Source organism: Acomys russatus, chromosome 17 (genome assembly GCF_903995435.1).
Source record: "Acomys russatus chromosome 17, mAcoRus1.1, whole genome shotgun sequence".
NCBI classification, from domain to species: Eukaryota; Metazoa; Chordata; class Mammalia; order Rodentia; family Muridae; genus Acomys; species Acomys russatus.
The window spans coordinates 29,930,306-29,951,409 of NC_067153.1; the positions used below are offsets into that span (position 1 = coordinate 29,930,306).

The following is a 21,104-nucleotide window of genomic DNA, read 5'->3' on the forward strand; positions in this document are numbered from 1 at the left end:
ATTCAAAGGCCACTTACATTGGTATAACGAGGAGATATTTCTGTGAGAGCTAGTTTGTTCAGTTTTGCTTTTCCTTTCATGTGTAAGGTGTCATTTTGTTAGTTTGTTGCTGTTGTGGTGCGTGGTTACTTTTTTTTTTTTTAATTTTTTTTTATTAATTTATTCTTGTTACATCTCAATGTTTATTTCTTGTTACATCTCAATGTTTATTCCATCCCTTGTATCCTCCCATTCTTCCCTCAACTCCCCCCTCCATTTTCCTATTATTCTCCTCCCCTATGACTGTTCCTGAGGGGGATTACCTCCCCCTGTATATGATCATAGGGTATCAAGTCTCTTTTTGGCAACCTGCTGTCCTTCCTCTGAGTGCCACCAGGTCTCCCCTTCCAGGGGACATGGTCAAATGTGAGGCACCGAGTGGGATATAACTTTCTCGCGTGGTTACTTTTAATTTTCTGTTTTAAAGATCGTTCATCCATTCTTTGATAGTTGGGGACATTTAGATAGTGGGTTTTAGTCGTTTTCACCCCCATCCTGCTCTTCTATCCCCTCCCCGCTTCCACAGAAACCCTTCCTATTCATCCCAGTAATCCCTATTCATCCACTTTCATGCTTTCGCTTTCTTTTTATTGTTCTTGTTTGAGGGTTTGTTTGTCTGTTTTTGCTGTGTGACCCACTGAGTTAATCAGGGTTGCTCTCGTGAGCACGGCTGAGCGGTTATGTACTAAGGCAGAGGCTACTTTTCAGTGTCTACACCACTAAAGAATGTGACACCCTCCACCCTGGAACCGGAACTGTTAGCTGCCAGGAAGTCCTTCGCAAAAGGGGAAGACATCACAAGCCTCTCCACAATCCTTGCTTTCATGCTGGCGTGCCCAGCCTTGTGCAGATAACCATCGCGTCAGGGAGGAGAATGTAGTGTCTTGTGAGCGGAGGCCGGAAATCACTGTCAGGTGTCTTCCTTTACTGACTTTTCATTCTGCACCACAGTTTTGGGGACAGGGTCCCTTACTGAACCTGAAACTCACCAGTTGGCTAGACTGGCTCACCACCAAGTTCCAACAAGCCACCTGTCTCTGACCTCTGACCGCAAAACTACAGTTACAGACATACACCACGATGTGAAGTTTTATATGAGTTGCTATGGCGACCAACCCACGGCACCATACTTGCACAGCAGACACGTCTTCCAAGGCCCAGACTCTAGATACTTAAAATTCCTCACCACACACACTAAGTTCAGCCCTAGTAACTCTAGTGTGCAGAATAATTGTGCAAAGGTTTCACTTCAGGGAGAAGGGGACCTAAGTTCACTTCCAGGTCCTGCTTCTTAAGATTCTAGAAAAGACCTTGCTCAAAGCAACCTTGAAAATTAACAAGGTAGTGATTTGGGGATTGTTGTTATCTTCTGCACAATACACTGCACCGTATCTCAGGAGCTCCGAACATCAATTATTCTTCGGGCATACTTTTGAAAATTGGAAAAGGCTTGATAAGGATCTCTGCCCCTCTCTCTCTCTCTCTCTCTCTCTCTCTCTCTCTCTCTCTCTCTCTCTCTCTCTCTCTCTCTCTCTCTCTCTCTTAACTCCCTGTCCCATAACCTGGGGCTGAGGATCCACAACCCAGACTGTCTGTCCAAATGGTGGGCAGGTAATCTGACTGCTCAATGTGGGTATCAGTTGCGATGCTTGGTTTCCTCCATGCGGCTTCTCCATGCACCTTCTGGGCTTATGGATTGCAAAAGGCTATGTTTGAAAGAGGAGAGGGAACAATTTTCCATCCCTCCCAGAAAGTAGGTCTAGATCGGCCACATTACAATCCTGCCATACCCTGGTGAGGGAACTCACAACAGGCTTTGCCCAGGTTCAAGAGAATCCTTTCAATGAACAGTAGGAAGAGAAGCTATGGCATAGAATTTGTTACAAATGAGACCAGTCAGTTTTATAGTTCCTGAAATAGGAATTTTACTCCAAAAGAATAGATTAAAATCCAACTTTTTAAAATCTATTTTCCAAAAGATGAGGTCTGGCCTCGGTGCCCTCATTCACTCTTCACCATGCTTTCACTCCTCATGAAATGGGAACAGGCCTGCGATCTGTTGTTTGTCTGTTGGACACTCAAGGCCCATGGTAAACACACTTTCATTTAATGTTTTCCAGTGCTTTTGAGGTGCGCTTTTTCCACAATTGTAACAGTTCTAAATTGTACATTTAACAGTCTAGAGAGGCTTATGACAACTGGGGGTCATATGGCAGTCTTGCATGTAAGTATTTGGCTGTGGCTGTTCATATTTTTATCACTTCCCCCAAGTTTAATTGCTACTTAAAACAGCCTCTGAAATACTACACTATAATTTGGCATGGAAGCAAAAATGTATCTTGTAAGCCAAAAGTCATGAAGCAGCACCATCCAGGAGGCCAATTTTGACACTGAAGGTATAACCACAATTTTATATGTTTTTGCAAAGCAGCCATCTGAGCTTTGCACTCTGATAGAAATACATAACAAATAAATGAAGGTGTGTCATGTCTTATCACTGAAATACATACAGCAGGATTACCCATCACACGTGAAGCTGGTACCTGAAGGCAGAAAAAATTGCTAGATTATTATTTTTTTTTTTTAGAATGGATGACAGAAAGCATGAAGCAAAGAAGGCTTACATCGTTCCTTGTGCCAGACTATCAAAGCATCCTGTTACAGCTGAATTGGTTATGGGGTTTTGCTGATGTATCTTACTGGTATATTTTTTTAAATGCAGCTTGTGTGGTGCACTGGCTAGTTTTTATGTCAACTTGATACAAACTAGAGTCATCTGAGAAGAGGAAACCTCAACTGAGAGCATGCCCTCATTCGACTGTGGTCTAGGCAAGACTGTAGGTATTTTCTTAATTAAGTGTTTGACGGGGAAGGATCCATCCCATTGTGGTAGTGCCACCCCTCAGCTGTGGGCTTGGGTTCTACATGAAAGCAGGTTGGGCAAGCCATGCGGGGAAAACCAGTAAGCAGTAACCCTCCATGGCCTCTGTATCCACTCCTGCCTTCTGGTTCCTTCCATGTTTGAGTTCCTGTGCTGATGTCTCTCACTGACAAGTGAAATAATCCCTTTCTCCCTCAACCTGATTTTGATGATGGCGTTTTGTCACTGCAGTAAAAACCCTAACAAAGATAGAGATCTTACTGAGGGAAAAAAACAAAAACAAAAAACAGGCAGAAGGGAGGAGAGCCTGCAAAGCCTGTGAACTTGCTTGACATACAGAGAGGGCTGTGGATCTGGTGGCTCACAGAGATTTAGCAGCTGGACCCATCACAAAGCCCACAAAGGTGGAACCTGTTGCATTCAGTCTCCCAGGTGATGCTTCTCAGTTGTAACCTAGGCTGCCTTGGTTCTGGAAAGACATGATGCTGCTCGGTGTCATCCCCAACCCTTGTATCTCCACTAAACTTCAACAGCATGAATAAAATGTATTAACAGTGTCCCAGACCAAACTCTTTAAGGGCAGCTAATGAAAACTGCTTATTTTTACAGATTTTTTGAGACAGGGTTTCTCTGTGTAGCTTTGGCTGTCCTAGACTCACTTTGTAGACCAGGCTGACGTCAAACTCACAGTGATCCACCTGCCTCTGCCTCTCGAGTGCTGGGATTAAAGGCGTGCGCCACCTTGCCTGGCCCTACAGATTGTTTTATAAGGGCCACATTATACCAAAGTAATCAGTCACCATTCTGACATGGGAATAATTTAAATGATTAAATGTGTTACAGCCCTTGATGGTAGAATTAGGTTTTGGGTAAGTTTCCCTAACTGGTACTTTAAGGTAGTACTTCAAACATCCCTTGGCATCTTGCAGAAGTGAGTCATGGTTTAACCCTGAGCTGCTCGCTGATTGCAAAGTATGCCAGGGGTTCCCTGTCCTTTCCCTTGCCTGCGTCAGTGCCATGTGGGGAAAGCATGGGGAGCAACAAGGGTCTGTCTCCCTCTTCTTTACAACCGTGGCCAAGATAGGAGAGAAGTCCCCCAAACTAACTCTTTCAAAATGTGGGGACCCTGTCACTTCTTACATGGCCCTTTTTAGTGTGCCATGTTCACTCACTAAAAAGACTGTACTAATTAGGTCTGATACTCAGAGTGTACAATACATTTCCCTTCTCTATGGAGTTGTTTAACCATAAGAGATATTGGACAGAATTCCCAATCATATCTATAAACAGTAACAAGTACTCCTCCACCTCATCATTCCTCAGGAATCTTGCCCTTCTATACTAGCATACAGGATGTTGCACAGTCATGGATTCACTGTGTGAATGTCTCAGCACACGAGGAACTGAATGAGGCTACGAGCAGAGGTCATTTTATATTGGTTTGTCATCTACCCAGTGTTTAGTATAGTACCTGAAATGGCAGTCAAAGCTGACACTGAGGCAATAAGAAGTAGTACAGTCCCAGCCTTGTGAAGCAGGTGCAATCAAATTGTGAGTTCAAGCACAACCTATGATATCTAGAAAGACTGTAGGAAGGGAGGAAGGAAAGAAAGAAAGAAAGGAAGGAAGGAAGAATAGAAGAGAAAAAACATGTTGAGGTGGGCATGGAGCTCAATGCTCAGTTGCATCATGGGAGTGCAATGCTGTTCGTTCTGTCTATTCACTCAACCTCATACAGGCATTGCATTCATGCACACATACCCACACACACAAATGCACACATATTCACAACTAAAAATAAAAATAAAATCTTTTCTTTAAAAAAGAACACTACCTTAACCATGAGCTCCAGATCTTGTCTGCCGTGCTGAAAAACATTTCCATGGAAGAACTGCAGTGCATAGTACCTGGCTCCAGAACACCATAGTCCACTCCACACAGCCTCCACCAGTTACTAATAATGCTCCCCAGCTTCTCTGTACTTCAGCTTTCCCACTTCAAAGTGGACCAGAAAAATCATCTCAACCTCTAAGCTACGATGAGACTTCAAACAAAGGTCTCATATAAACCCCATCGAAACAGTGCTTTTTGCATGACAGCATGCCACAAGTGTGAACTGTTATTATCCCTTCTCTCCTGTGTACCCTGAGTCCCTCATCAAAACAGAGATAATAATCCTGGTCCCAGCCCATTTCCTTTGGACCCTGGCAGAAAATGCAATTAAATGTGTGAAAGCAATTTGGAAGTTAAACGCTGCAAAGTAAGGTGGGAGAAGGGCTGCTAACTGCCGTATCCTTAGCAGAAACCTGGTCTCAAGAGCCTGGACTTCAAGGAAGTAGTTATGTTGTCTGTCTGAACTGCTGGATGCAGGGGTGTGTATGTGTGTGTGTGTGTTAATAGCTTCTCTGGCTACAGTATGTCAAGGTGAAGGCCTTTGCATTTGACCGGTCCAGGATTACGTAAAGATGGGAATGAGACATCTAAGCAAGAAAGAAATAAGGTTTAAACTCTGCAGCCTTGCAAATCAGTGAAATTCCAAACTTCATACTTTTGGACATCTGGGCTCTATTACCTGAAATCGCATTAAAACTTCAGCTTCATAATTCTGTGTGGAAACTGGTAAATTGCAAGATCCTGCTGATGGCCACTAGCCAGTTCAAGCAATTAATCACAAGAGTCCCCAAGTGGGCTTGTAATTCATGCCAAGTGGATTCTTTGAGGGGAAAACTGTGTACACAAAAGAAAGTGCCCGGTCCACACAGTTACATAGCAACATACTTTGTAGCTCTGCCCACATAGAGAAATTATCTGTTATCATTAAGACACCCAAGCTCATAACTTTTTCCTCAATGGAAATTAGTACTCAGTAGGCAGGGAACATCTCCAGATCTCATTAACTGTACCACAGACTGTAACCTGCTGACTCCAGTTTGGTCAAAGGAAGTCCAACCCTTTCCCCCCCTTTGGCAGGTTCTCGTTTGGGAAGTGAGGGCTCGGTTTGAACTGAGTGCTGGATTTGACGGGGGTGGGGAGTCGTTTTTTGTTTGTTTGTCTGTTTGTTTTTGTGTTTTGGCATTCTGTTCTGTCTCTACTACTTGCATCAGCCCCTTGTGTCCAAGGCCCACGGCACTGTACGTTTGGATCCTGTCTTCAGAATCCTGCCACACAAACTGCAAGCTCATAACAAAGGAGCTATTTCTCTTAAGCTTTCTTGCATGGTTTTGCAAAGTCTAAGAGGTCTGAGCAAATGAGATAATCTTCTGCACTTCAGAATGTTTATAAAGTTCTCCTTAATGACTGCTTTGTATATGCAGTGATTCTGGGAACATGCAGGAAGCAGAGAGGAAGCCACAAGCCACAGAGAAGAGAACAGGAAGGAGGCAGGTGTGGACAAGAACAAATTTACAGTATGGGTGACTGCACAGGCAGCTCGCCTTGCTGGTTCCCTTTCTTTTCTGAAGCCATCTTGTTCCATGTCTGTCTTGATTTTCCCTTTTACCGTGTAGTAGCCACTTGGCTATTTCATTTACATGCATTTTTACTTACAGAAAACATGTGGACATGCAAGTATACATAAAGTAAAATTCAAGCTAGAAAGCCATTTCCACAGGCTGGAGAGATAGCTCAGAGGGTTAAGAGCACTTGCTTGTCAAATGTAAGTACCTGAGTTCAAACCCAAGCATCATCATAAAAAGCTGGGCATGGCACAACAATGCCTGTAACCCCAATGCTATAGAAAGAGAACCCAGGCAGATCTGTGTGGCTACCTGGATAGTCAGTCTAGGCAGTGAGCCCTGAGTTCATCCAGAGACTCACTGAACTTGAAGAAAGAAGATGGAGATTAACAGAGTCGGATACTAGTCATCTTCATGTAACCTCCATGCAAGTGTACAGATGCATGCATCTGCACACACTCATACTCATCACACATACTACACACACCACTAACACACACACACACACACACACAAATACACACACTACTCCATACACTCCTTACACTTCAGGTGCTCAGTGAACACATACAGCTAATGGCTATGGTATTAGAACAGTTAGAATACTCCAATCCTTACAAAAAGCTCAAGTAGTAGCCAGTGTTACAGTAGGTTGGGAGCCTGACTTTGCTAGATGGGGCCTGTGTGTTAGTGACACTGGTATGGTCCGTGTCCTAGTACCACTGATGTCACTGAGCACTTATAGAATTCCATGATGAACAAAATGCTGTCCTGCGATACATCACAGATTAAACGTTAAGATGCACTTGCTGAGGCTCCCTCTGCTTTAAGAGTGTGTGCTGGTGTTCATCATTTGTTGTCACCTTTACTTGTTTTCTTGTAGCTTGCCTAGTACTGTCTGATGAAGAGACTCTTCTAGGCCCCTTGAGACTAGACATTCAAAAAGAGAGGCACTCAGTGCACCTTGTAGAGGAGTCTTTTTCTCTTTCTCTTGATAAAGCTTCAGAAACTGGAGAATTTCTTATCATTCCTTTTCTAAAGAGGAGAGTCTTAGGTAAGGATACTTTCCCATGAAAGACAACGTTGGATTGGCCAACGGGAAAGCTCTTGAGAGTAAATAAAGTTAAATGGTGCAAACAGGCAGAGGAGAATAGATAAATGGGAGGAGGGGGGAGCAAGCAGGAAAAAAGAAAGACTGAGATTACTCATACAGTTGACAAACAGACAAGCAGGGCTCCCTCCGTGTTCTGTGATGGAGTAAGCCGTGGTCCAGAAGCAATGAGATGAACTAGCAAACAGTCCCTCAGGATGTTCTCGGCCAACTGCCTGATACTGTAGCAAAGGAGGGGAATTTCAATATCAAACTTCAAGGTATATTCCTGTGCTCACTCTCTGGTCCATCAGTGCTTGAGCCAGTGAGCTGAGCTTTTCTCTGAAAGGTGCTATGGGCATTTAGAGCTGGTTGTCAAGATGTAATGACGTGAGACACTTGCTTCTATCCACTGCAAAGGATGGACTCACTGGGGTCACCACAGACTAATTGGCTGTACAAATGCACTCCTGCTGAGAGCAGCTGGCCATATGGTCTTTTCTTCGAGAAATGCATCATTTCATATTTGTGTGGTACAGGGTGATCATCTACTGCTGTCAGCTGGTATCTGGTTTGCTATAACTGTAAAGCAGAGAGGTTTTACTAGTTTCCAGAGAAAATCATTGCTAAAGACGTAAGGCAATAGATACCCTAAATCTTCCTAGACTTTAGCTACCAAGGTATAGGGAAATCCCTAACCCAGTTCTCAATAGAGAAGAGTGGGCACTGCACCCCAACACTTTCCACTCACACCTTCAGAAGCTGCTAACTTTGCTCTGGTAACTTTCCTCATATGTTCATTTGAACACTTATCCTCTCATTCCAGAAACATGTCAAGAACAATTTTGAGGTTCCCCACATTCTCCCCCACAGCACAGAAAGAAAAGAATAAGACTTAGTTTTCCCTGAAAGAACTTGAAGGTCATAACAGTTACCTGGGAGGCAGTTAGACTATAACTACTACCATTCCCTGCAACATGGTCAGAAATTCAGATCCATGGCCCGACTCTAAAAGGAATGAATCTAATTCCTCCCATTTGGAGCTCGGAAGAGTGCCTCCAGTTCTCCGAAAGACCTCTAAACACCGTAAGTACTTGCCTAGAGACAGATATATCATCAAGTGAGGCTAGTGCAGGACAAGACAGATTCTATTATAGTGCCATTATATGGATGTGAAACCCCCCCAAGCCCTGAAGCCTCAGAGTAGTGTAGAACACTTCAGCCAGCAGCCAAAGGAATGTGTGCATACAGACGCCTGCAGGAAGTGCAAGGCACTAGAAAGATACAACGAGACCAGATAGCTGGGACCTTGCATAAGAAAGATAGTTTGCACAGCTCTCAAAGCCTTTTCTGACTGCCCTCTTCTACAACCCAACGTTGGATTGCTGCGTTGTAGCAGAGCCAGGATTCTTGTTATTTTGTTATATGAAAAAAGCAAGGCTATAAAACCACATTTTCCCACAGCCGATACCACTTTTCTCTGTCTGTGGGACAAATAACTACTATTTAAATACTGGGGGAAAGACGTGGGTGATTTTGTGGCCTGCTGCCAAGCTGGCTTCATGAGCAATACTGTGCCTCTTGTTAAACATACAGCTCTCCAATCCCCCCCCCCCCCCCGAGACATTCTGTACCAGTGCAGAGGGAGAGATGTAGACAAAGCAAAAAAAATTTGAGAAGCTCCCTGAGGTGAATCTCACACAGACAAGTCGGAAGGCCTGTGGTGCAAATGTCAGTTTTTAAACCCTGGAAGCTGTAGACGTAATTTAACCTGCGTGAATCTGTGTTTGATTTCGGAAAGGTTTGGTTCACGTTGGTTTTTCCATCCGTAGCCAGACTTTGCAATTTAGGAGATGAGGCGATGGCTTGAGGAGTGATGCACTTGCCAGGTGAAGCCAGACACCATGTGTGCATGTCTGTAATCCCAGCCTTGCTGCCGCAACAAGATGAGGACACAGAAGGGAGAATCCCTAGGAGTTTAGGAGGGCAGGCAGGCAGGCAGGCAGGCAGGCAGGAGGGCAGGCAGGCAGGCTGCATTAGCCAGGCAGATGATGCAGCCATGAACTACAAGAAACCTGTGTCATGAAAGGTGGAAGGCAAAGACTTTTAATCCACTCACCACACACCACACACCATGCTATGACTTATGTGCACTGACACTCACAGAAACTCAGATACACAGGGTATCTAGCCATCATCTATCATCTATCTCTCTATCTCTCTCTTACAAACACAATCACGTACACAGAGAAAGAAAGCAGAAGAGATTTTTAAAATTAAAAAAAAATAATAATGTATACTTTTGTTGACATGTAGTAATTTTATATATTTATGAGAAACTCTGTGATGATCTGATGTGTACACAGACTAATCAAAGAAAGGTAACTAGAATTAGTTAAACATACAATGATCTCCAAGCCCCATAGTGCTGAATAGCAGTTCTACATGCAGTAGGAGAGTATAGGAACACAGTCAGTGCCTTCCCACCCTGCCTTGCTTGCCTCCTTGCCCTCCTGCCCAGAGCTGAGGAAACAAGGTGAAATCTTGGCTTGCAAACAATACATTCTTTCCTTCTAAGTATTTTGAAATAAGGGACAGTTTCCTCAGCACCTGAATCCCTCAAAATTCCCCAGAGTCCATGAGAAGTGCAGAGTCAGGCAACAGAAACACTCTACCTCTTACCAGATCAGGAGCTGATAGGAAAAATTGAAACTATGGGATAAGGAGATGAGAGGTGGTGACAAAAATCCTTCCAGCCTATGTATGAGTTTATTTCCTACTTAACACTTTTGGAACAAGCAAGCACATGAGCATGTCTTAGCCAAAGCAAGGGGTATAGCCTAGCCTAGGTTGTTTATTTCTTTATGCCTGGCTTTTTTCATCTGTAGAGTGGAGTTAGTGTCCCTACTTACTTGGTTGACGCAAAGTAGACTTTGTTCTGAGTATGATGCTATGCACATGTGACTACTTGGCTAGTGATATTTTTTTACTGTTATAGTCATGTTGTTTATACACTCTGTGTTACTCGGATATCTCCATGGAAACAGAATACGATCAAATGTATATGTATATACACACATATATACACATATATGCATACATACCATAGAAACAGAATATGATCACATGTCATATATGTATATACACACATATATACACATCCATGTGTACATATACCTATACACACTAATATGTATGTGTACACATGTATGTATATATGTATACAAACACATATGTGAGACAGAGAGTATAAGATCAGGCTCACTTAATTATAGAAATTGAGAAGTCTCAAGACCTATAAGCTTGAGGATCAAGGGTATAGCTCTGTATCTAAAGGCAGACAACCAATGTCCTAGCAACCAACAGACAACAGAAACCATGAATTATCCTTCATTCAATCTTTTGCCTATTCAACTCTGAGGCCCACCCACATTACAGAGGGCCCTCAGTTTTTCCTACCTTGCCAACTCAAGCATTCATCTCTCACACAAATACCTTCATAGAGGCAATACAGTAACAGCTTACTATGTACGTGGGCACCCACTCAGTTGAGTTGACACAAAAGTTAGCCTTCACAGTATGTTGGCTTTCACTTTTCTAGGACATGTGAGAGAAGTTACAGGCTAATGTATATATGTCATCAGGCTTTTGTTACTCTTCCAGCAAGTTCTGCGCCATTCTGACATCATCTTATTAAAGAATCTGACCCCTATCTTCGCATAGCTAGAGGGTAAAGTTGTAAAGTCAATTCCTTAATCATAGTCTCAGTGAAAAGATAAGATACCCCCTTTTGTCTTTTGGGGACAAGCAGTTGTAGAAATAGAACCAGTACCACACACAAAAAAAAAAAAAACCCACTATAGTATTTCCTACCAGAAGCCTGATAGCAAAGCTTGGTTTTATGGCACATAAGTCATTCTTTTTCCTCCCTTATCTTGTAACTTCCTCCATGCATACTAATTAATTAATTGAGCATACCTGTCTAAATCATCCAGTCTTGATTCTGATAATGGCATGCCTGTAAGGGTTCTAGAAGTTAGGAGTGATTTAGTTGTAAAGGTTTTGATTGCATTGAATATAAAATCAAATAAAATGAGAAAATGATGACTAGGAGAGGCGCGTAAGGTTTGAAATTAGCCTTATTTCCTGTGCACGCAAGAGGCCCACGTAGGTTGGTTGTTATCTTGACCTATTTTGAGAGTGATATATTTGGCTCACAACCAAGAATAGAAAAATAAGCAAAGACGTGTGTCTGCTAAAGCAACCCGGGCACATTTGACATTTCACACAGAAGTCTTTGTTGCGGAGCTATCCTATGCATTCCTAGATGTTTAGTTAGCAATGTCCTGACCTCGGCTCACTAGATATTAGTGGTAACCTTTGTGAGTGACAACCAGAAATGTCTTCCAGACAGTGCCAGTTGTCCCACACAGGGCAAAACAGTACTTATTTGAGAACCACTCAGCTATGCTGTGAAAGACTGTCTGTTAAAAGATAAGTGAACTACGGTTCTTTAGGCTAAACCTCTCCTACAGCACTCCATAGCTAGGATCTGTGTTTAGTGAAAGTTCTTTTACACAACACAATTACTTGTTTCTCTACTCTGTTCCTACTGGAGTTAGAGATTTACTTTTCCTAACATGCATTCCTTCTTACAGTCAGTAAGTAGAGGATTGTGGTGAGAACAGATCTGGGTTCTACGCATTCTAGCCATAGGGCAGTGACAAACTCCTGTTTCATCCCTCCCCTCAACAGGTTCTTGCGGAGACCTCGAAGATGACACCAGAGTTCAAGCAAACGATTATCTATAAAGTCTTAGTTGGCCCACAATGCCTGTACAGCAAATCTTAGACTATATTATTGGTAGTTATTTTGGGCAACTGTGAAGGCACTAACTCACACCTGATCTAAATTACAAAAACATATTCAAGAGGTAAGTCAGGCCTACCCCCCAAAGACCTCAAGCTTAAGTTCCATGAAAGACACATTCTTTCACAAAGATGTGTCTCCTTTCTGAATGGAAAACATTTCAAGGAAAACATCTTATTTGCTCCTTTCAGATCAGAAGATGTGGGATTATCTGACATAGATTCTTTCCTGTAAATGTGCCAAGCCTTCACCCCTTGTTGCTGGGGTGAAAGCTAAACACTTAAGTCCAAACTCTGTTCCTGAGCCCACTGCCAAACTGGCTGTTGCCTGCCAGGCAAGCCACTTCCTGCCTTTGAAGTGTTAGAACCTCCCTTTATCAGGCAACTGTCTGAATGTCTGCGCTAACCCAGAGAAGAGTAAAAGCAGGATACAGCAACTGTGGCCTGGCAGGTGGGGAGAGGGCACAAAGGCCTGACATATGGGTGTTCTGTTTCTCTTCCTAGTCCCTAAACATGGAGATATTTGTATCTCTGGTTTTTCAAAGGAGCTTTGGGAACTTGTGATAATAATGGAACAATAGAGGCTGTCATTCATCTCTTATCTCTTATTTGCTAAACATGGTACAAAGTGCCTTTCCTATGAGTTCATTACATCGTCACAGTAACCCAGTGAGGCTGAGATTGTGTTACCTATTGCAAAGATGAAGCAGCTGTTTTGAGAAAATTCATGGTCTTACTTACATCACACAGCTCGTAAGTGATGAGCCGTGAACGTGAGCAGAGATCAGCCAGAACACGGGCTCTTGACCACTGGATTTGAAAGCTTCGCTGCTTGTCCCATATGCTGGACTAAATATGATTAAGTCCAAGAATGCAGACTTAATGATTTTTGATTAAACAACCAAAAATGATCTTCATCAACATCCTTTTCTTCTTAATTTCACAACTATATATTAAGCACTTATGATATATCTGATACTGCATAGTGTTCTACCAAGACACAAAGAGGACATGGCAGCACCCTCAAAAAATTGAAAAGGAGGATTTGAGGCATTGCTTATTGGTAGAATGCTTGCGGGGCATATACAAGTCCCTGAGTTTAATTGGGGGGAGGGGAGGGAGGTAGTTGGTAATTATATTAAATGAAGTGTTTATTGAGGATTTGGTGATAGAAGTTTAAGAAACCATGTTATCATACAGGAAGGAGTTCTTTTTTTTCTAATTTACTTATTTTATGTACATTGGTGTTTTGGCTGCTTGTACATCTGTGTGTGAGGGTGTCAGATCTCCTGGAACAGGAGTTGTGAGCTGCCATATGTGGGTGCTGGCAATTGAACCTGGGTCCTCTGGAAGAGCAGCCAATGCTCTTAACCTTTGAACCATCTCTGAAGCCCCCAAGGAGGGAAGTTTTAACTCTATCTAAAAGGAGAGAAAAGTTCATAAAGAGTATGACCCCTGGAGGGAGGAGATCCTGAAAGATAGAGGAGATGGTATTCATGGTGTCAAAGGCATACAAAGAAGAAAGAAGTTGCAGCCTAGGACAGAATCATTGCAGTGAAAATGAGGAGCTACAAGGACTTTAGTACAGGGGCTGGAGGCCAAAGCAGGTACCATATGAAAGATGACCTGCTTCCCACTTAACAGGGTCAGAGGTGCCAATTTGCATTTGCCATATGTAGCTTTTGTTTGTTTGTTTGTTTGTTTGGGTTTGTTTTTGTTTTCAAGACTAAGTATCATGTAGTCTTGGCCAGCCCCCAAATGTACTATATAGCTAAGAATGACCTTGAAGTTCTGATCTTCCTGTCTCTCCTCTCCGTGAGATTATAGGTGCTTAGTGTCACACTGGGTTTCTGCAGTTCTGGGCATTGAACACAGTTTTACCAATACTAGACAAGCTACCATACCAACTGAGCTACAATGCCCAGTCCCATTCATGTAGCGCACGCATGTGAGTGTGTGCCTCATATTTGTGGTCTCACAGGTGTGAAGGCCAGAGGTTGGGGTTGCGTGTCTTCTGTTGTGTTCTCCATTTTGTTTATGAGACAGGGTCTCAAGGAACCTAGAGCTCTTGGATTAGCTAGACCGCCTGGCCAGTGAGCTCCAGGCATCCTCCTGCCTCTGGCCTCCCAGCACTGAGATTATAGACGTATACCACACCCAACATTTAGCCGTTTGTTTTCATTTTGAAGCATAGTCTCATTGTGTAGCTCTGGCTGGCCTATAATTTGCTTTATAGACCGGGCTGGCCTCAAACACATAGTGACCTGCCTGCCTCCACCTCCTGAGTGTTTTGATTACAGATATGCACCACCATGCCTGAAAAAGATCTCAGATTTTATGTAGGATTTGGGAAGTCGGGTCATTATGCTTTAAACAGCAAGGACTTTATCCACCAAGCCACTGGTCTAGCTCCATTTATGTAGCTTTTGAAATTTCTAGGGCTGATGACAAAAATCTCTAGTGAGGAGCAGAAATGGCTCAGTGGGTTAGGGGAATGTGCCACCCATGCCTGACAGCATGCCTCATATGGCAGACAGAGACCACCAACCACCTCAAGATACATTCTCACCTCCCCACATGCGTGTAGCATGTGCATGCCCATGTAAATATATGCCCAGTCACAACAAATAAGCAATCACAGTTTTAAATTTTTCTAAAAAGAGAAACTGTGGGTGGGGGTCATCTCTGTGACAAGCTGGAGACCTAAGTCAGAATAGGCCTCCAGGAGGATATGTGGGGTGACTATATCTGAGACTCCTAGTAGCAGGGACCATGAAAACTGAAGAGGACACCCTCTAACTAGTCAAGACTCCAAGTAGAGGGAAGTGAACATCAACCTACCTACAAAAACTTTGGTCCAAACTTACTCTGCATATAATACGTGTAGAATAGCAGCCAAGGACAATACAGGAGGTAAACTTTAAACCCCTTCCCAGATCCAGCCAATGGTCAGAACATTCTCCACAGTTGAATGGAGAGTGGGATATGACTTTCTCACGTACTCTGGTGCCTCACATTTGACCATGTCCCCTGGAGGGGGAGACCTGGTGGCACTCAGAGGAAGGACAGCAGGTTGCCAAGAAGAGACTTGATACCCCATGAGCATATACAGGGGGAGGTAATCCCCCTCAGGAACAGTCATAGGGGAGGGGAATAATGGGAAAATGGGAGGGAGGGAAGAATGGGAGGATACAAGGGATGGGATAACCATTGAGATGTAAGAAGAATAAATTAATAAAAAAAATTTAAAAAAAGAATATAGCCAGAACAGATAGAGCAGAGATTAAGGGAATATCCAACCAATGCCTGGCTCAACCCTGTGGGAGAGAGCCAACTCCTGACACTATTAAGGATACTCTACTATGCTGCAGACAGGAGACTAGCAGACTTATCCTCTGAGAAGCTCCACCCAGAAGCTACTTGAAACAGATGCTGAGACTCACAGCCAAACATTTGTCAAAGCATACAGAGTCTAGTGGAAAAGTGGAAGGAAGGATAAAAGGACATAGAAGTGACAAGAACTCCACAAGAAAACCAACAAAGCCAACTAACCAGGGCCCAGAGGGGCCTGTGGAGTCTAAGGTATCAACCAAGGATCATGCATGAACTGGACCTAGGTCCCCTATACAGATGGGCATCTCAGGCTTCATGTGGGTCCTCTAGAAGGGGAGCGGGGCCTGTCTCTGGCAAGGACTCTGTTGCCTGCCTTTTGATCACTCCTCCCTTGGCAGGACTGCCTTGCCAGGCCACAGAGGAAGAGGATGCATTCAGTCTTTATGCGACTTGATGAGCTGAAGTGGATGGGTAGGGGGTACCCTTTTCCAAGGATTAGGGAAGGGGGCTGGGGAAAGGTGGGTGGGACTGGGAAGAGAGGAGGGAGGGTGCTCTGACCCAGATCTAAAGTGAATTGAAAAAATCTCTAGCAATGACAAAAAATGGCCATCATTAAGTATGTGCGGTAGAAAGACTAGGGTTCAAGGTTTTTTGGCTTTTTGTGTGTGCTTTGCCTTATTTTTCAAGATAACATCTCTCTGTGTAACAGCTGTGGCTGTCCTGGAACTAGGTCTATAGACCAGACTGGCCTGGAACTCACAGAGATCCTCCCACCTCCACCTCAGCAGTACTGGGGTTAAAGGTGTGTGCCACACTCCCAGCTTAGATTCAGATTTTAACTTAATTGAGTACATTGTTTATCCAACTTGAGTACATATTGACTTCTTGTTTCCACTGAACCTAATACAAAGTGGTGATCCATTAGAAACACCCAACACAGCCAGGCGAGGTAGGACACAGCACTGGGGAGGCAGAGGCAGGATCTCTGTGACTTCGAAGCCAGCCTGCTCTACAAAGGGAGTCCAGGACAGCCAAGGCTACACAGAGAAACCCTGTCTTGAAAAACAAAACAAAACACCCCACTAACTACCACAAGCATTAGAGAAAAATGAAGGTTGAACTATTGTAGTGGAAGGATATAAAAGACAAAACTATGCCACAATATACTTCCTTCTTTGACCATTTCTTCTCTTCCCAAGAATCATGCTCATGATAGTCATGTCCCAACAGCTTGTCAATCCCAGAAACTCTAATTTGTCTGTGGCTAATTTGTGTGTGTCTGTAAGAACACCTCATGATTCTTGCTGATACAAATTAATTTCTACTCTAGTTTTCTACCCTTCCTACCATCACCTTTCACTATGCTGAATGAACTTGTGGGAAAATGCAGAATCCCAGCCAGGAAAGGGGGTTGGGGGAGAAGATGCTAGACACTTGTATTTTGTATTTCCAACCTATCACACTTTTACATTACTGGGGTAGAGCACACCTATCTCTGACTACAACCTGGACCCCTGTGACGTATATAACCTTAGGCTAGTATCATTCAGGGCCTTGATTTCTTTATTGGTGCAATGGGCATGTTTTTTTTTTTTTTCTTTCCCTAAGAAGAATGTTGGACACTGAAGGTGAAATGGCCTTAAAATATAATAAATTAAGGTTAAGTCAATGAATACAAATTAGACACATCTGCCCTCCATGAGCTCTTGGAAACCGATGTAGACAACACAGGTACTTGGATGATACACCTACCTAATTGTAATTACCCCACAAAGGTATAAGTAGGGCTCAATTTTTAATTGTCAACACTCCTGTTTGATTTTTGTTTTGTTGGCTTTTTTTTTCCCCAAGGATGTACATACATCTCCCAGTACTGATTGTAACAATGGCCTCAAGAATACTGTGCTGTGTCAGTTTGCTTGAAATCTATGCTGTGCTTCGGGACTATATGGCTTCTTTATAGGTTGACCTGGATATTTTCCCCACATTAATTTCCTCCTCCCAAAAAATGGGGTGTCATCTCTGTATGGAAGTATGAAGTATTATTTTTTCAGATAGTAGTGCTGACTGTCAACTACCATGATACATTAGTGAATCATTGTTCAGAAGTATGCACCTAGTGTACCTAATTTTTCTTACTGTTTTACAACTAATAATTTTAGTAGCACACTTCCCATTTTCACTTATAGTTCATTTATACATATATTATGTTGTCTATTATAGCATATCATAACTGTTTATTATGTTGCTATACAATCATCATAATTAATATTATTTTAATGGTCATGTAATCATCCATCTTATTAATGTACTACGATTTACTTAACCTAAATTTCAACAACAGAATTTTTTTTTTCCTGTAGTATAAATAACCAACCTCAAGTTACAGATTTTTGCTCATAGCTTCTGGTATTTTTTTATATTTTTCCTTGGGGTACACTCCTAGGGATGAGATCACTAGATGAGGGGATATAAATTTTTAATGATTTTTAAATAAATGGATGTTATTCTTCCAGTTTACAATGCCATGAGCAACATATTAACATTCTGCTCACATTACAACCTTATCAGAATTGTGTTACTATTTGATAGTTAATACACTTACAAGAGGAGGTTTGAGTTTGCATTTTTCTCATAAATAACAAGTTTTAATCAAACACTTGCTTACAAATTGTATGTCTTCTCATATGTTGTACAGCCACCTGGACTCAAAAACCTACGGATGCTTCTCTTTCGTCAATAACTCCTGCTACTCTCCACTGATTTTATGTATTAAATGAAACTAAAGTTGAGTTCTTTAAAAAAAAAAAAAAGCATTTATGTATACTCATAATAATGAGTTATTGAGAACCTGTGTGTGGAGAAATGTAGGCAGTAGCCAGATAAAATAATGGAAAAATTTGAAAGTTAAAATGAGGATAATACATCTAGTCCAGAACCCTGGAAATCCAACGCAGGAGATTTGAATGACTTTTTCTTTCTAGCTCCAATCCTCACTCGGTTTTCAATGTGCGAACTCGGGAGCTCTTAAGCTTACTGCTTCTAGTATTTCCCCCTTGATTTTATTCAAAGATGAATGAAATCATTTCTCTACATACACACACACACACACACACACACACACACACACATCTTGTAGCGTCTTGCACCATTTCTAGCCTCATAGTGGCTGGGGCTAGAGTGTGCATGCAGCTGTAGAGCATGAGATGGACTCTCACTTTGCACCCCTGTCATGGAGCCGAATGACAAGTCCAGAGAGCCTGGCTTTGCCCTCTATTCCAGGCCACATTGCCTGGCTCTTGAAATGGTTGCTTCTTGTGTTCATGATCTGATCGTTCATAAATACAAGTCACCCTAATCCATCCTGAGCTGAGTAACCCTCATCTTGCCTAGCCCTTTCCCTTTGACCTAAGGGTCAAAGGTTAGAGTTTAAGATAATTGCTGCAAACCAGGCATGGTGCCACATGCCTTTAATCCCAGCACTCAGAAGGCAGAAGCAGGTGGATCTCTTTGAATCTACAAATGGAGTCCAGGATAGCCAGGTCTACGCAGAGAAACCCTGTCTCAAAAAAACAAAACAAACAAACAAACAAAAGAAACAAAACAAAACAAAAAGATAATTGCTACATGTTGGTATGCCAGATTATAAAGGAAGTGGCTAACCATGCCCCCCCTTTTTTTCCTTCCGTCTTGCAGCCTCAGTAGAGGGTTCTCCGTAAACACGTTAGCATCGCAAGTTGCTGTCCTGCCAACGGAAATGAACATGGCCTGGTCCCCAGGGAAAGACTTACTCGTGGCACTGCCGGAAGAGATCCTTGGAGCACTGACAGATTCACAGGATTAATTGAGAAAACGCCTATTGAGTTAAGATTACGGACTTCGGGAGAAAAGAGTCTTGATTTGCTGTGGAGTTTCAAATGAGGTGCATACTATACAGTGCCAACTCATTCCAAGCGGTCATTGGCAGACCATTAGCTGGAAATTTACCACCAGTTTTCATCACTGTGCATAACTCAAGTTCCCCTTAGGTACCTTCTGTGCCCTCTACTAGAAGTCCTGTTTTAGCATGGCAACCACGGGATTATTTCATTAAGTGTGCAGATGGCATGATGTTTTAGAAAAAAAAATAATATATATATATATATAGAAGAGTTCTGCAATCTCAGTGGAAGGGTTCAAAATATTATGTCCTTGTAGGAATGTAAACATGTCTAGAGTATGTTAGTAACTTTCAACGCTGAAGCACTTTATATAAGAATACCACACTGAGATAAAAAATAGCACATTTGGTACATGTAGGAAAACAAGTGTTTTCTCTTTTCTTTACAAATCTTGTCTTATTTCTGGCTCAGACTGTCTAAGACAAACTGTACTCCCAGTATACTCCCAGCTGTTCGTGATAGATCAGTGTAGATATGGCCACAATACTGTTAGATTTCGCCTGCTGACACCTACCTGGATAACTGGATTACTTGTAGCACAACGGGAGATAGAATCAAGCCTGGTGGCTGGAATATTTGAAGTGTCAGCTCTTTGCACCCAGGCACAACTTAACACATGACCTACTGACACTTTGTACACAATGCTTCCCTTTGGCTGATGGGTACATACTCCTGTCTTACAGAGGAGATCCTCCAAACACAATAAAGGATGGCCTTCTGTCCATTAGAGACTGTTGTGGATTGTTGCCAAGGGCAACAAGATACACTCTCCTTAGTGGTACCACTTCCACACTTAGGAAAAGTTCCAAAGGTCAAGTTTAAGTCACGGTTCTGGAGAGAAGCATCGATTATACCCCCACTGTGTGCCTAGAGAAATAAAACATTGAGCCCACACTAGGTTTCTTTCTCAGCATAGCACTTACTCTTCCCTTTTAATACCTCCTGGAATGTATATATGACCTTTTTTTTTTTTTTTTTTTTTATTCTAACTACAAAGCACAGTCCTGGGAAACCTGTCCGTTCAGTGATTGCTTACCTGAACACCAGGGAAGTGCTCATCTGTATGGATTGCCCCTTTGTGATACATTGGCATCTTTTTCTTGGAAATAGGAACTTGGCTGAATCCAAAACTGGAGCAAAGTATGTTATCACTGCTCATCAACCTAACATGAGACCGACAGGAATCAGAGACTAATATTTAAAATAAATCAAACAACTTCTGGAATGCTTCCAGCATGAGCAAGCAAGACATTTTGTGTTGTCTCCAGTCATTATCTGCCTCCACTTGAGGGGTCTCAGGAAGTGGAAAGATCTAAATGTGACGCACATGGGACATCTATCTACAGGATGGCTTCTGTCAGGATGTGGGCTGGAGAAGGGACTCCTGATAGGAAACTCAGAGAAATAACCGTTGCTATGAGATCTGGACTTTACACAGATCACCACCAGAACCATCCAACCTACCACAGACTATAATTCTCTATGAAGCTGGCATTG

The 21,104-nt window shown here is 42.6% G+C and overlaps 1 protein-coding gene across 1 annotated transcript in view; it reads left to right on the plus strand.

Annotated features, from left to right (window-relative positions):
• The window catches only part of Samd12 (sterile alpha motif domain containing 12), a 447,164-nt gene extending 427,220 nt beyond the window's left edge, over positions 1-19,944 (plus strand). Inside the window, exon 5 of the mRNA XM_051159686.1 lies at positions 19,363-19,944. Coding sequence (XP_051015643.1) covers positions 19,363-19,385 — 23 coding nt within the window. The 3' untranslated portion in view covers positions 19,386-19,944. The remainder of the gene's footprint in view (positions 1-19,362) is intronic.
• Positions 19,945-21,104: the final 1,160 nt, after the last annotated feature.